At 41.4% G+C, this 15,901-nt stretch overlaps 1 protein-coding gene across 1 annotated transcript in view; it reads right to left on the bottom strand.

The window, feature by feature from the left end:
• Positions 1-8,133: 8,133 nt before the first annotated feature.
• Positions 8,134-15,901, bottom strand: part of ADAMTS6 (ADAM metallopeptidase with thrombospondin type 1 motif 6) — a 277,466-nt gene continuing 269,698 nt past the window's right edge. Inside the window, exon 24 of the mRNA XM_068990700.1 lies at positions 8,134-8,243. Coding sequence (XP_068846801.1) covers positions 8,134-8,243 — 110 coding nt within the window. The remainder of the gene's footprint in view (positions 8,244-15,901) is intronic.

The raw sequence follows: 15,901 nt of genomic DNA, 5'->3' as shown, positions 1-15,901 counted from the left end.
TAGCCCTCTGGAAGGGAATCCTGAAAAGACAGCTGTGTGCTAACCTCCAGGGTCTGAGAAGTGGTTCTGCTTCCTGTATTTAAGAGTTAACTCAGTTCTAAGAGGTCAGAGATCTTTCTTCTCCCTAACAGATAACACATCAGGTTAGGTGGTCCAGGTTTCAGCTAATTTTAGAAGTAGAAATAGGGACATTTAGCAAAAGCATGTATTATATCAGTCTTAAATTGGATTATAAAGTAATGCCAATAATTTTTAGACAAAACACCAGCACTTTTGCATCCAAATGAGTGAAATCCTTCAAAAAGGTCACTTGCTCAAAGCATATTTGCAGTTGTTTTTGTGGTATCACCCGGGGTCAATTTGTAAGACTGAAGATATTTGTAGCCAAAATGATTATATGCAAATTACTCATCAGATCTGGTTTTGAAATTTTTTTTTGTGAAAATCAAATCCATCTTACTCGGGGAGATAGTCTAAACAAGCAATTTAAGACAGCTTTGAGTGATGATTTCACTCTTAGGATGAGTATAGAGTGATCTCCAATGATTACATGGAAGGGAACAGCACTCATTTGGAGAGTTAAGTTCTAAGGTATTGATTTTAAAAGCCAGACATAGGAAATAGTTGGTACATGTAGTTTCTGCAGTTGAGATTAAATATGGGAAAAAATGAAACAGTGGGGCCTCTCCTCCTTCCCTTCAGCAGGAGCTTCCCACATTGGTGGCGACTTGGCTCCTGGCACAGTAAATAATAACATCTTCATGACCCAGCCTACATTCAGAAAATCCTGAAAGCTAAATGTGTCTGCTCCAGGTTATTATCTTGTTTCATAATTTCAACATACACTTCCTCTTTTAAATCTCAAAATAAAATGTATTTAATTTCTCAATTTTACTTTTTCTCTGTTTCAAAGTTTAGAGCTCTTAAATTCGTCTTTATTGCATTTAGGTCAGCTGTGAGAACTTTTTTTCCCCTACCCATTTTAATTCAAACTCACATTTTAGTCACTTCCGGGAGTGTTTTTTTTAAAAATACCAAGCCATTTTCACTACTGTCTAGATAATAAGTACACATTATCTCTTTTAACTTGGACATCATCCTCCTTTGCCTTTATATTTGTATAGATACAAAGCATCAGCAAGGTTTTTTTTACTCTAGCAACAACATAAGCAACAAACAGGAACTAAATGTTGATTCATTTATATTGGATTTGAATGGTTAAAAATAAAATACCAAAGTTGATGATATTGAAAGAAGGTGAAGAGAACAGCATGCTTTTTGCTCGCCTTTGGATCACAAAAGCAATTCCTCAGTGCATGTACACTTTGGTTTTCCTTCTCTGCAGCCTGTTGAGTGACCTGGTTTGGGGAGGAGCTGGGGTGGAGGGCAGAGGCGCATGAGGTCCATCTTGCCAGGCTGAGTCAGGCCAATGCAGCTGCTGGCCTGGGCACAAGCGTGGGCGGCCACCTGTGGCTCCCAGCACAGCTGTTTGGTAGAGGGCCAGCCAAAAGCCCTGTCGGTGGGGTGGAGGCAGGTGGCCAGTCGGACAGCCAATACATTCTGGCATGGGCTGAAAGAACACCTGGTTCCACTCTGTGGACCCACCACAGAAGGTCAAAGAATGTGCTTCCTGGCAGCAGCCCCATGGCCTGGGGTTTCCAGTCCCTATGGTCCTGCTCTGACTGAAACACAGAGAATCCCACCTTCCTTCAGAACTTACCCCAAAGCCAACACAGGACTCATTCTGCTCCAACTGAGTGGACGCAGGTCAGCAAGGCCATCTGGCACGTCTGGAACTGGCGTGGGGGGCTGTCAGGCAGGGACAGGCTCCGTGGTTCCAAACAGGACGTTTCAGGAGTGGTGACAGCCTTCATGTTGCTTGGCTGCTGCCACATCCTCCAGTGTCTTTGACCCTCCTTCTCCTCCTCTTCCCACGAAATCTAACCACATGCTCAGAAACCACTTCTGGTCCCCACCTGTAATTTTGTCACCAGACATAGGAATTTTCAGAGTGAACACCACCACCTACCAGACAGGAGCCCAAAGTTTACCCTTCGGTGACCCCAGAGGCCCCTCTCATGGCCTTGGGCCCACTGCTTCCCAGGAAGTAGGACCCCATCGCCTCTGGTGATGTTTTCTCTTTGGTAGAGGAGCTTCCTTCCCAGCTTCCTTGTCTCAGAGGTGGGCCAGGCAGCTCCCTTCTATATGCCAAAGAAGTGACACTTCCTTACTGGCCTGTGACTATTTGTAACTTACTCAACATCTCTGAGCCTCAGTTTTGGCATCTGTAAATGGGGATCGACAATATTGTCCTCACAGGTTTGTTGAGAGAACGTTGCCCGGGACAGCATATGCTAAGTGCCTAGCACAGAACCTGGTCACAATAGGGCCTCAGCAAATACTGATATAAATGAATGCCCATGGCTAATGCCAATCTCCAGACACAGTGGCACAACTGGCCCGGAATCGAACTTCCTGTGGCCATGTTTGCTTGGGATTTCAGGAGCGTCATCTTATAGTTGCTGCTCTCTGAGTGCATTCAGTAGCCTGCTATCCACAACTGCCCTTGCCAGGGCCACAGAGCAGGCCTCCCAAGAATTGCGTCAGTCTTGGGCTGGTGGACGCCACCAACTTTTTGAGCCATTGATCTGAAGAAGCACTCTGAGTTCTAGGAGGGCTTGGCCCTTTTTATGTGAAACCTCTTGGTAAGGTAAGGTATTCAAGCCAAAAATTTAAGAAGCACCTATAGAATTCAAGGCTTTCAGTGTGCTAAGGAAAGCCACTGACCAAGAGACAATATGGGCATAACCTTGGTTTGCTCCACAGAGCAGAGCCAGCCCTCAAACCACTGTTCCATTTCCGGCCTCAGATATCATCTGCGGATGAAATGAGGGATGAACAAAGCTAGAAATAACCCTCTGAGAAAGAAATGGGAGAAAAGACCATTTTCCTTTTAAGTTCCAGCCTGAGGTTTTGAAGTCTAAGGCACAAAACCATTGTGAACAGCTGCTTTTTTTAAAACCATGTGTTAATTTAGTCCACACATTCTGATGATATGAATGAGACAGAATTGCAAAAATAATCTGTCACTTTTTTTATTCAGTGAGTGGTCTCTTTTCTGTGACCACTTATTTAGAATTTTCCAGTCCTTCTGGGCTATGACTTTTTTTTTCCCCTTGAATTACATTTCTTTTCCCTTCTTTTAAAAGTAATGCATCTTACCCTTGCCACACAAATTCACGTATTTTCGTTACGAAGATCAATACCCAACTTTCTCCCTAATTTACTTGAAAAAAATGTCACCTGGCCTCTTGGAGCATAAGGTTGAAGGGTCCTACTGTTCCTCCTGCTACTGCTAAGCCGCTTCAGTCGTGTCCGACTCTGTGTGACCCCATAGACAGCAGCCCACCATGCTCCCCCGTCCCTGGGATTCTCTAGGCAAGAATACTGGAGTGGGTGGTTGCCATTTCCTTCTCCAATGCATGAAAGTGAAAAGTGAAAGTGAAGTCGCTCATTTGTGTCCAACTCTTAGCGACCCCATGGACTGCAGCCCACCAGGCTCCTCCATCCATGGGATTTTCCAGGCCAGAGTACTGGAGTGGGGTGCCATTGCCTTCTCCAGTGGCAAAATCTTTAGAAAGCCTGACTGTCCTTGAGGTCAGTGCCCTAGGCAAGATAGTGACAGTTACGTATTTCACTGGAAGAGAAACATTTAAACAGAAGCTTGAAAACAACTGTATATGAAAAGACAGATTTGAATCTGAGGAATCAAAGCTAAAGCAAGACTTATTTCTTGGTTGGTATTCCCCCTCCCTGACCCATAGTAGTAGAATTACCCTTTGCAAATGCAGTGGGAGGTTGAAATACTTGGTGCCAGGGTATTCTTATTAACTGAGCATTCATAATACTTTACCATTTTCGGCTCCTAAAATGACCTTGAGAAAGCACCCCCCAGGACTAACTAATCACCTTACTTGATTCCTTCTAATGTATACAATTGAATGTGTGGGGGGAGGGATATGCGAGTGAGTGGATTAAAGCACAAACATGTTTTGGACAGTGCACATTTTTTAATGTAATTGATGAAGTTGTCATTATGAAAGTACTGAAACAGCTAAGAATGCAGGAGGGACAACTTATTAGCTGCTAAGCTTCATATTAACTGTTGCCTTTCCATATGACAGGATCCCTCTGTTCAGCAAAGTGGCTCAGCCTAAGAGGAAATGTCTGAAAGTGGCAAAGTATGCTTATCATGTTCTTTGTTTCTAGTCAAATATGAATAGAAAAACCATTCAAGCATGAATTCTTTGTTCAGCACCCTTTCTACAATGAAATACCTTGTGTCTATACTAAAGAGTTTACATCGAAGGCAAAAAGGAGAGGGCAAAAGAGTTGTGGGCCATGTGACTGAAGTTACGTGGCAGTGGCCAATCTGACTTCCCTTCTGGCCTTAGAACAGCTGACTGGTGGCATCTAGGGATATAGCCCCACTAGAAATAACTGAGGCCTTGCATTTAGATGTTACTGACATACAAGTAGATGTAATCTCTGAGGACGGTAATAAGAAGGCAACAAGTGGGACTTCCCTGGCAGTCCAGCAGTGAGACTCTGCACTTCCACTGCTGGGGGTGCGGGTTTAATCCTTGGTCAGGGAACTAAGATCCTGCATTCTTCACGGGGTGGCCAAAAAAAGAAAAAAGAATTCAACAAGTTATCTCAATCCAGACACTTCCTGGAAAATTTAGATAATGTAGGGGCTTCCTTGGTGACAGATGGTAAAGAATCTGTCTTCAGTGCAGGAGACCTGGGTTTGGTAAAGAATCTGTCTGCAGTGCAGGAGACCTGGGTTTGATTCCTAGGTTGGGAAGATCCCCTGGAGAAGGGAACAGCTACCCACTCCAGCATTTCTCACCTGGAGAATCCCATGGACAGAGGAGCCTGGCGGGCTCCAGTCCATAAGGTTGCAAAGAGTCAGACGTGACTAACACTTCATTTCACTTTCACTGCAGTATGGTATTGCAAGGGAGAGAGTTCTCCTACCATGAGTTTAACACCAGCTTTTCAGGGAATAGACAACTTTCATCTGAATCATTCTCACAAGCTGAATTTTTATTTTTACTAAATTATCTATGTTAAAAAAATCTGTGCCTGGTGTGGAATTTCACTCCATCAAGTGTTACAATGACTTTTTCATTTTCATTACAAGCAGGAGACTGAATGTAGAACAAGTGTTAGGAAACATGGCAATAAATTAGAATATAATTTACAAAGCAAAAAAAAAAAAGTAACAGTGTACCACATTAATACTGAATATAAAATAAGCAACAACTAATCACAATAATACAAAGGTAATTTCATTCTGTATTATTAAGGATACCTATGTGACATTCACTCAAATAATAAAATTCCTAATGAAATGGACTGTTCAGGGAGTCAGTTGGCTACGCTTACCTTGCCTTTTTTGGTGGGTCTCTATGCAGTGGCAGATACTTCTCTCAGTCATGGGGTACCAGTTTCCTTAGGCTTCTCTGAATAGCCTACATAGCTCACTCCTTTTGGAGGGCCTGGCAGGGTGGCTCAGCCTCCACAGACAATCCTATTGTTAATATTTAGGAATAGGGCATCATGCAGCTACGTGATGGATGAGAGAGCAGCAGCAATGTTGCGATGTGATATGGAATAAGACTTTCTCAGTCAGGTATAAATTCGAGGCCAATTGAAAGTTTAGTTCTGTTGTATATACTCTGTGTTTGGATCTTTCCAGAAAGTAATCTGATGCTGTTTCCAGGTGCTCTCTGCCCCCTGGCCTTGCCGCTGCACACCCCCCAGAGGGACATGGCTACCCTCCTTTCTAGCACCAGTTGGGGTGCTGCACGGGGCTCAGGGTTACAGACCTCACGATGTTAGTTCCTGGGTGAGGGGGAAAGGAGCCTCTAGTCAGTAATGTAAGAAATATTCTTAAAATAAAAACATAAGCTGGTATTTATGTTGGAAAAAAGCAGATCCTGACAGCAAACCTATGTCTAAAAGGTGCCACAGAAACCACCTATCCTTTGTTGGTTTATTTCACCAGGCACGTTAGCACCGAGTTAACTGCTCTTTGCACGGGCCCAAAGGAAGTCAGTGCTTGTGGGCTGCCTGCCCTTCACTGGATGGCCGAGGTGGCACTTGGGCTGTCTTCCAAGGCAGCAGAGACAGATGCGCTGGCCACTTTCGCCCACTGTCAATAGCTCTCTCTGGAAACGCGGGGATGTGAGCTGTGGTGTTGAGAGAGAAAGCAGGCGAGGAGACAGATGACCATGACTGAGCATGCAGAGCAACAAACGTCCCAGGCTGACTGTCCACAGCAAACCTGACATCTAGTTTGGTTTTGGAAGAATACGAGTTTCTCTTCCTTTCTGAAAAACCTAATCAACCACTCTTAGGTCATGGTGTATGTGATACACCTGAGAGGTCGTTTCAGAGCACAGTGATGATTGAAGTCAAACACACTCTTTAACTGCAAGTAGTATCTTGCAAAGTAGCCATTTGGTTTGAGTTTGAGGTGTTGGTGTCGCATGGTGCACTCGTGTTTTGGACACAAAACACATTCGTCAAGATCCTGCTGCAAGTGTTCAAGTACAACATATTCATATAAGCAAGTACCCTCTTTTTGTTTCTCTTCTTAAAAAATCTGACTGTCAAATCTTTTCGATGAGGATGATGTGAAACTTGTGGACAGGGAAAATGTGAGCTAGTCAATTTAATTTAGGTGGATTTGATTCTAGAATTTGAGCTACCCAAGAAATTGGATTTCACATTTAATTGCCATTCAGAGTATCCATAAAAAATACAAAATCCTTGGTTAGGTGACTATTTAAATGATGCTTTATAATCTCTAGTCTTCATGAGTTTTTCTTCTTTGGTTATTGTCCCTTGCCTACCTTAGAACTCACAGAAATAGCACATCTATGTGCAAGCACACTCATCTACCCACACACTCAAAAGCGCCTGCGCACACACACACACACATACACACACACACTTGCTCTTATATAAATAAATGCCCTTCTGCCATATCAAAGAAGGGACATCTGGAACCCATCGTAATTGTCAGCAAAAGGGTCTGCCTGGTTGTCACCGAGCCAGTCTGTCTTTTGCATGGTATCATCTCAGCAAGCTCAGCATGCATATGCAACGATCCAACAGGGCAGAAGCCGGTCTGTGGCTGGAGAGGATGTAAACATGAGTGAGCTGGGGTGACTCAAATAAGAACTGAGGCAGCCTGTGTGCTGGCAGCAAAAGGCCTGGTACTTCAGTCTCTACCATACCCCAGGTCTGCTTCTGCATGAAATTGAAATGTTTTTCTCTTAAAGTTTTAATGGAAATCTCAGCTTCACTTGCACAATGGCAAGTTGGCCACAGTCTTTTAGCAGTGAATTTATAGACTTGCACAGCTGCAGTAACTGATGCACTGCTTTAAACTAAGTCCTTCATTGTTGTTCAGTTTAATATAGTTTATATATGGCTCACAGCAGTGTTCAGAACAGGGGGATTATTCCTAAGGAAATTAAGTGGAATGAAGAAAAATAATACAAACTTTCATTACTTCTGATTTATAATTGCTCCTTAAATTACAGTTCAAAGCCCATTTTAGAATTTAAATTGTGCTGTTGTAGTGAGATAAAGTATAGTAAATATTTTTAAGCTATGACTTATGATTTCTGAATCTTCTTTACTTCCATAGTTGACCAAAACAGCTACATTTTAAACAGTTTTAAACACAAATGGATTCAGTGTCATTGCTAAGTCCATAATAAAAATTATCTTAATGGTCCAAGGAGGTAAACAGGCTATTGGATTTACTCGAAAGAACACAAAGGTTCCACAGTAAGCAAGTCTCCCTGCGTTGTTTGGATCTCTCCAATCTGGCATTCCCTCCTACTACCGTGTCCAGCACTTTGGATCAATAAATCCCACTTCACAGAAGTTAAAATAATATTGAAATCCTGTCAGCTAGGGCTGACCAGTGGTTACGTTTTCCACAGGGTAATGCATTTGCAAGGACATCAATCCTCTTCCTCTGGGTGGCTCTCTGTGATGGATACATTTCCACGATGAAATGACAAGGCGCTCTCTCTGGCTTTCCGTGGGTCAGTGTCCTTGGCAGGTCTTACAACACATCTGTCTGAAGTATGCTCGACTACAGAACTTGAACTTCAGCACCAGTGGGCAATAAGCCACTTTGTTCACATCTTTGCACTCTAACCAGTGGGGGAAGAAAAGGGAAAACAATTAGAGGCACATAAACAAGTACATAAACAATAAGCTTGGATGTTCTGCAGAGACCCCACCCCCACCCCACCCCGCTGCCTCCCTGGGCCAATGCACCTTGGCTTTCACATCCATGTGGTTTTTGTTTTCAAGCATACCCTGTCTGGTACACCCTACCAGAAATATTCTTTTGATACATTTTAACACGAATTTAAAAAAAAAATGATTTGCAAGGCTTTTCTCCCAGACTTTTATAAGTATGGTGCATGCCCACTGTGTCTTGAAAGAATTACCATTTGTTGGGATAAGTGATCACTTTAGACAGCTTGGAAACATGAGTCATTTTTCTTACAGTGCTTTTATTGCTTCTTTCTCAAGGGTTATTTTATTCAGCAGTGCAAGGTTATCCAAAATCAAACATGAGTTGCATTGTTTGATACCAGAGTACACATGTCTCCAGAGAATCTCTGCATCTGTGGGGTGTGGGGATGGGCCTGGGTGAATGAAAAGGACTGCTGACAGTGGCCTAGATTTAGCAACTACACTAGACAAAGAGGAAAACTTGGAGGGGGTTGGCCTCAAATGGCAGCAGTCTGTGGGTTATGGAAACATGTAGAAATGTCTTTTTTTAATTTGGAAGTGAGACATGGCCTTCTTTTTTCCTATGTGTGTTTTCTCCTCAGTGCTAGAACTGCCATAGTTGAAATCTGCAGTTCTTGCAGCCAGAAGGTGAATAAATGATTCTTTCTCCACTTCCCCTTGAGGCTGGTTGTAGAAGATGGGGCTGAGGGGCTAGTGTAGAAAAATAGACACAGGCTTTTGAGTCTCAGAAACCTCCACCATTCCATATAACCCCACTACTGCTAATGAAGATATTCTTCTCCAGTTCTCTGGTCAATTTTATCTGGGGGTTTTAAAATACTTTGTAAATCTAGTAATTAAATTTCCATATGCCTCCCAGAATCAACGTTCCACCCTCATTTTTCCAGGTGGTTATACTGAAGCATCCTGGGTAAATTGTTTAAGATAATTAGAATCAGGCAGAACACTAGGAAATGTTCAGTGCAACAGAACAAAGTTGTTTCTTTATTTGCCTGTTTTTTTCTTTGGCTTCATAAATCCACTAAGGTTCAAGAGATCATATGCATGGTACATAAGCCATATGATAAACATGGTAAATTAAATGCAAAGAAATGGAAAAATTTCTAGTCATTATTATTAAAAAGTAAGGTAACAATTTTATTGATCTCACTTTCAAGGCTTTTTCAGTGAAAGACTTAACATTTTAAACTGTAGCCTTTAATCTTCTGAAAGCATAAGCTCTGCCACCATAGAAATCCCTTGAGTTCTGATTTTCAAAGAGAATAATTGTTAGAAATTTGAATAGAAACTTTCTATACTAAGATTCTCAATAAATTTTAAGTTTTGGCTGAAAAAAGATAGGAGAGACATTAAAAATTTCTTTAAACTTTGCAGTGAAAAAATCAGATATTTGGTGAATCAAGTTTGAATTTGAGGTGAAAGTATCTCCATATATTTTAATTTGGAGATCACTTGTTATGCTTTTTCTTCTCTGTCATGATCAGTGAAAAGTAACCCAAAAAGTTTAGGCTAAGGATATTTTTGTGTTGTATATTTGTCATAAAAAAGAATATTTTTGTTTTGTGTTGTACAAAAAAGGTTGTATCAGTGTTACCTAGAGAAATATATTATCAGGATAGTGAAGTTATTAAAATGATGAGAAAAGCTAAGCATAAAGGATGAGGCAACCTAGACAGCATATTAAAAGGCAGAGACATTACTTTGCCAACAAAGGTCCCTCTAGTCAAGGCTATGGTTTTTCCAGTAGTCATGTATGAATGTGAGAGTTGGACTGTAAAGAAAGCTGAGTGCCTAAGAATTGATGCTTTTGAACTATGGTGTTGGAGAAGACTCTTGAGAGTCCCTTGGACTGAAAGGAGATCCAACCAGTCCATCCTAAAGGAAATCAATCCTGAATATTCATTGGAAGGACTGATGCTGAAGCTGAAAATCCAATACATTGGCCACCTGATGCAAAGAGCTGACTCACTGGAAAAGACCCTGATGCTGGGAAAGACTGAAGGCGGTAGGAGAATGGGACGACAGAGGATGAGATGATTGGATGGCATCACTGACTCAATGGACGTGAGTTTGAGTAAACTCCAAGAGTTGGGGATGGACAGGGAGGACTGTCATGCTGCAGTCCATGGGGTTGCAAAGAGTCACAAAGAGCAACTGAACTGAACTGAAAGGATGAGGAAAGCTGATACAATATCACTCATCTTTAATTTCAAAACACCATCCTAATGGGGAAGCCCTCCAGTGGAGACCATCACTCTCACGCACTATAACAGGGTTTTGGTGTGACTGCTTTAGGTTCCAAATAAACTTTGGCTTTCATCTTCTTTGCCAAAATATAAAAATGATTTAGTTGATAAATGGATAGAGGAGGGCTGGCTCTTTTATCAGTACAAGGAAATAAAATTAGTAGTCAGACTACTTGGATTTAAGACCAGCTTTCTATTTACAAACTTTATGATTCAGAACAAATTTCCTAACCTCTCTGTGCCTAAGAGGTTAAGCATCCTCACCTGTGAATAGGAAAGATGACTGTTCCCACTCCCACATGTAGCATGTGTAGCCAATGATTTTTGCCTAGCACAGTGCATAGAATGGTTATTGGCCCTCAGTAAGTGTAAAATACTGAATTACTATTACTACTATTAGTTATCATTACCTTTTACCACCTGATGACAAGTACGTTGTGCTCTGAATTTCTCAATAAGGATGCGATACTTAGATTACTACTTAGAAAATGCTGTTCTACAGACACAAGTCAGTTTGAAGACAAAGAAGAATATTTCCTGAGGTGTAACTTTATTGGGAGGTTCATTACTCCATTGTTGAAGAGTTTCTGAACCAGGAAAATTCTGAGATGAGCAAAATACAAGAAAATTTACAGATTTTTCTTTTAGATTTAGACTTTAGAATTTGATTCAATAGAAGATAATGAATAAAACAAAATATTCATAAATTGTTTCTTCCTCCAACCACCCCTCCAGCCACCCATTCAGGCCATTACAAATAAAATGTTCAGGATTCAGCTCCTTAGGCTGGGGCTAGAAATGAGAAGCCCCCTTCACACACAAAGGTCCCAGCACAGCCCTTAGGCCAGAGCAGTGTCTAGCCTAGGGGCAGCCTGAGGCCCACTGCCAGGGTGTCTCCCTGTGAACTTTCCAACACCTCTTCTAAGTTAGTTCTCAATAACTTGATTCCAAGTAACTTAATTGAAAGCAGGAATTCATTTGGGTCCTAGGAGCAGGATCAAGCTTAGGGAGGCAGGGACATTCCAGGATCTGAGAGTATCACTGGTGACAGTGGCAGATCCAGGGGTGAAGTCCGGCACTGCCTGTTCCCAGTATTTGTTTGTCCTTGGCCAAGTGACTTCATCTCTCTAAACCTGAGTTTCTTCGTCTGTGAAATGAAGCTCACAGGATGTTGTGAAGTTTATATGAGGTAACATCTATAGCACATGTGTGACTTGGCACAAGAGTGAGCACTCAGTTTATCAGCTCTCATTACTGCTACCAATAACACATTTGGGAACAACCATCCTGTATTGTTTCTCTGGGATTCCTGTCAAAAATATATAGGCTCTTCACTGGCATACATAAGTAAATTAACAATAAGATTTTAAGAGAGAGCAGGTAAATTATGATGAGGTGAGGAGATCTGGGGTAAGTACCAGGGTTGAAGACTGCCAAGCAGATAATGGGCCTTGATGAGATATAAAATGGTGATTCTTGGGCTATGGAAGGACAGTCAATATTGACGGAGTGCAGGGGGCTCCCATGAAGAAGGGGCCCTGAGGGAGATTCCATTCCTATGTTATGGTTTTACCTTCTAGGGATTGCTTCAGTTCAGTTCAGTTGCTCAGTTGTGTCCAACTCTTTGTGACCCCCATGGACTGCAGTACACCATGCTCCCCTATCTATCACCAACTCTCAGAGTTTGCTCAAACTCTTGTCCATTGAGTCGGTGATGCCATCCAACCGTCTCATCCTCTATCATCCCCTTCTCCTCCTGCCTTCAAACTTTCCCAGCACCAGGGTCTTTTCCAATGAGTCAGTTCTTCACATCAAGTGGCCTAAGTATTGGAGCTTCAGCTTCAGCATCAGTCCTTCCAATAAATATTTAGGACTGATTTCCTTTAAGATTGACTGGTTGGAGCTCCCTGCAGTCCAAGGGACTCTCAAGAGGCTTTTCCAACACCACAGTCCAAAAGCATCAATTCTTTGGCACTCAGCTTTCTTTATGGTCCAGCTCTCACATTCATACATGACTACTGGAAAAACTATGGCTTTGACTAGATGGACCTTTGTCAGCAAAGTAATGTCTATGCTTTTTAATATTCTGTCTAGGCTTGTTATAGCTTTTCTTCAAGGAGCAGCCCAAGAAAATAAAGTCTGTCACTGTTTGCACTGTTTCCCCATCTGTTTGCCATGAAGTGATGGGATGAGATGTGATGATCTTCATTTTTTGAATGTTGAGTTTTAAGCCAGCTTTTTCACTTTCCTCTTTCACTTTCATCAAGAGGCTCTTTAGTTCCTCTTCACTTTCTGCCATAAGGGTGGTGTCATCTGCATATCTGAGTTATTGATATTTCTCCCAGCAATCTTGATTCCAGCTTGTGCTTCATCCAGCCTGGCATTTTGCATGATGTACTCTTCATATAAGTTAAATAAGCAGGGTGACAATATACAGCCTTGACATTCTCCTTTCTCAATTTGGAACCAGTCTGTTGTTCCATGTCTGGTTCTAACTGTTGCTTCTTGACCTGCATACAGATTTCTAAGGAGGCAGATAAGGTGGTCTGGTATTTCCATCTCTTGAAGAATTTTCCACAGTTTATTGTGATCCACACAGTCAAAGGCTTTGGTGTAGTCAATAAAGCAGAAGTAGATGTTTTTTCTGGAATTTTTTTGCTTTTTCTATGATCCAACAGATGTTGGCAATTTGATTTCTGGTTCCTCTGCCTTTTCTAAATCCAACTTGGACATCTGGAAGTTCTCAGTTCACATACTGTTGAAGCCTGGCTTGGAGAACTTTGAGCATTACTTTGCTAGTGCACGAGATGAGTGTAATTGTGCAGTAGTTTGAATATTCTTTGGCATTGCCTTGCTTTGGGATTGGAATGAAAACTGACCTTTTCCAGTCCTGTGGCCATTGCTGAGTTTTCCAAATTTGCTGGCATATTGAGTGCAGCACTTTCACAGCATCATCTTTTAGCAGTTGACATAGCCCAGCTGGAATCCCATCACCTCCACTAGCTTTTTCATAGTGATGCCTAGGGACTACCTACACTGGAAGAACTGGTCTTCAGAGAGGTGAAAACCTGCTCATCAAAGAAGATCAACCAATGACCCGTCTTTCATTCTTTGTCTTTTAAGTCTATGAGAGATTAATCTAGTAATGATAACACTAAAAATAATTTATCAAGTGCTTCCTTTATGCCAGGTATTGACTTAGGCAGTTTTACATATTTATATATATTTAATTATTTTAAGTAAGCATCCCTGATGGGTCAGTGGTTAAGAATCCACTTGCCAATGCAGGAGATGTGGGTTCGATCCCTGGGTCGGGAAGATCCCCTGGAGAAAGAAATGGTAATCCACTCCAGTATTCTTGCCTGGCAAATCCCATGTACAGAAGAGCTTGGTGGACTAGAGTCCATGGGGTCGCAAAAGGGTCAGACATGACTTAGCGACTAAACAACAATCATTTTAAGTAAATAAACTGTCAGCTTTACACAGATGGAAAATCTGAGGCTCCAAAAGGCTACATATAAAACTCATTCTGTGTCACACAGCTGGTTGATCTAAGCAGTGGGACCAGAACTCAGGTTTGTCTGATTCCAAAACCACTCTATTTGGCAGCATTCTTCTCATCTTAATGCAACAGAGTTTCTGCCTGTCAGTACTTATTCTTGGCTGATAACCCTGATAAGTCAATCTTTGGGGACATCATTATTAGGAGGTCTGCTCTGCCATCCAAGAGAAGGGGTAAATATTTTTAAATAAACAATGACAAATATGTTTTGACTGGATTTCTGAATGATCCTCATTTGGCATTGATTTCTAGCTAATATCTAAAATATCTAAAAATTGGTTTCTCTATACCCAAGTAATACATAATCTGCACATAAACAATTATACTAGGAAAGCTACTGAAAGGAATCCTTTTTTTTAGGTAGAATCTTTTTGTAATATAATCTCTTTGTAGTTGATCTACTTTGAAAGTCTGGTCTTTACTACATGTTTTCTTCATGCAGATACACTTATATCTACTGCTTTTAAAGCAGTGAATCTGAGCTAGCAGGTCAAAGATTTTAAGATGACAGAGTCTGATATTTTTCTTCTACTATCTTCATGTACCAGCTAAGCACTCTCTGGGGAGGAGAATGAGAAGACACTCTTCTATCTTTTTTCTTCTGAGGCTATTAGAAGGGTGAGAGGTCCTTTTAGTGTGGTTTCTGGGACATATTTTGTGAACCTAACTAGTCTCTCCTTTTTTTACATCTCCTCTCACCTCCCTGCCCAAAAATAAAGTTTCACTTTACCCACGGTGAGAGATTTCTGGAGGGACAATTTATGGACTATTTCTAAATTCTTCTCAGAGAGACTTTGGGATATATCAAGGGCTGAAAGCCAGCTTCTAGGCCTCATGATATGAATTAGACCCACTATTAGAATCTTAAGTAACATGCCAGGTATGCTGGAGTGAGTCTCACTGGTAATCTGGGTTCTGGTAGAGTTGAACAATAAAATTAGACAACCTGTTTCATAGGCAACACATGAATTTACTTATCATTGATGTGCCAATAGTTTTTCCCCAGGTACTTTACATTAATCTTTCAAAACTCTGACCTAAAAGATATGATTTTGAACTAGTCACACTGAACATAAGCTTATGAATTTAGGATGCAAAAGGATTGAGATTCATTATGACTTTGATGGCTTGACTTAACCCAAGGAGTATAAGAGCAACTCCTGAAATGCACTGTTCCTATATTTATTTCATAAAACACTGCCAAGCCTGCCTAAATCAGGCTTAAATTCTATTAATGGAGGAGTTGGGATACATATGACATATCCTTCCATGACCAAGTTGGACCATTCAGGACTTTTCTCTGGAGAATGCATGTTCTCTGTGCCTATAAGTTCTTTATGAAATTCAGAGGGAGAACACAATAAGCAGAGCTATGATTCCCATCTAAGGGTCTATCCTTTGGATTACAAAAGTAAAACCAGCTGTACTTTTGTCAAAGAGCCCATGGAGATGCAGAGCCTGGTGAGAAGAGAAAGGCAAAGGGTATGCATGTACATGTATGGTGCAGGAGTTAGGAGTAGGGGATGTGAAATCAGAATACTTTTCCTGACGAAACTATATTTGAGTCCTTAGTATTTTACGTATTCAACTGGAAAAGGATGCAATAACATGTTTTACTTGGGAATTTGATAGCATTCACTGCAGTGGGAACAGTCCACTGACTTTTACTAGTAAAGCAAGGTAATATCAACTATGGGACTTCATTTTGAGTCCACCTTACCATGGACTAAGCCATTTC

Source organism: Capricornis sumatraensis, chromosome 18, assembly GCF_032405125.1.
Source record: "Capricornis sumatraensis isolate serow.1 chromosome 18, serow.2, whole genome shotgun sequence".
In the NCBI taxonomy this organism is placed as follows: Eukaryota; Metazoa; Chordata; class Mammalia; order Artiodactyla; family Bovidae; genus Capricornis; species Capricornis sumatraensis.
The sequence above is the reverse complement of the archived record's forward strand: the minus strand, read 5'-3'. Positions and strand labels throughout refer to the sequence as shown.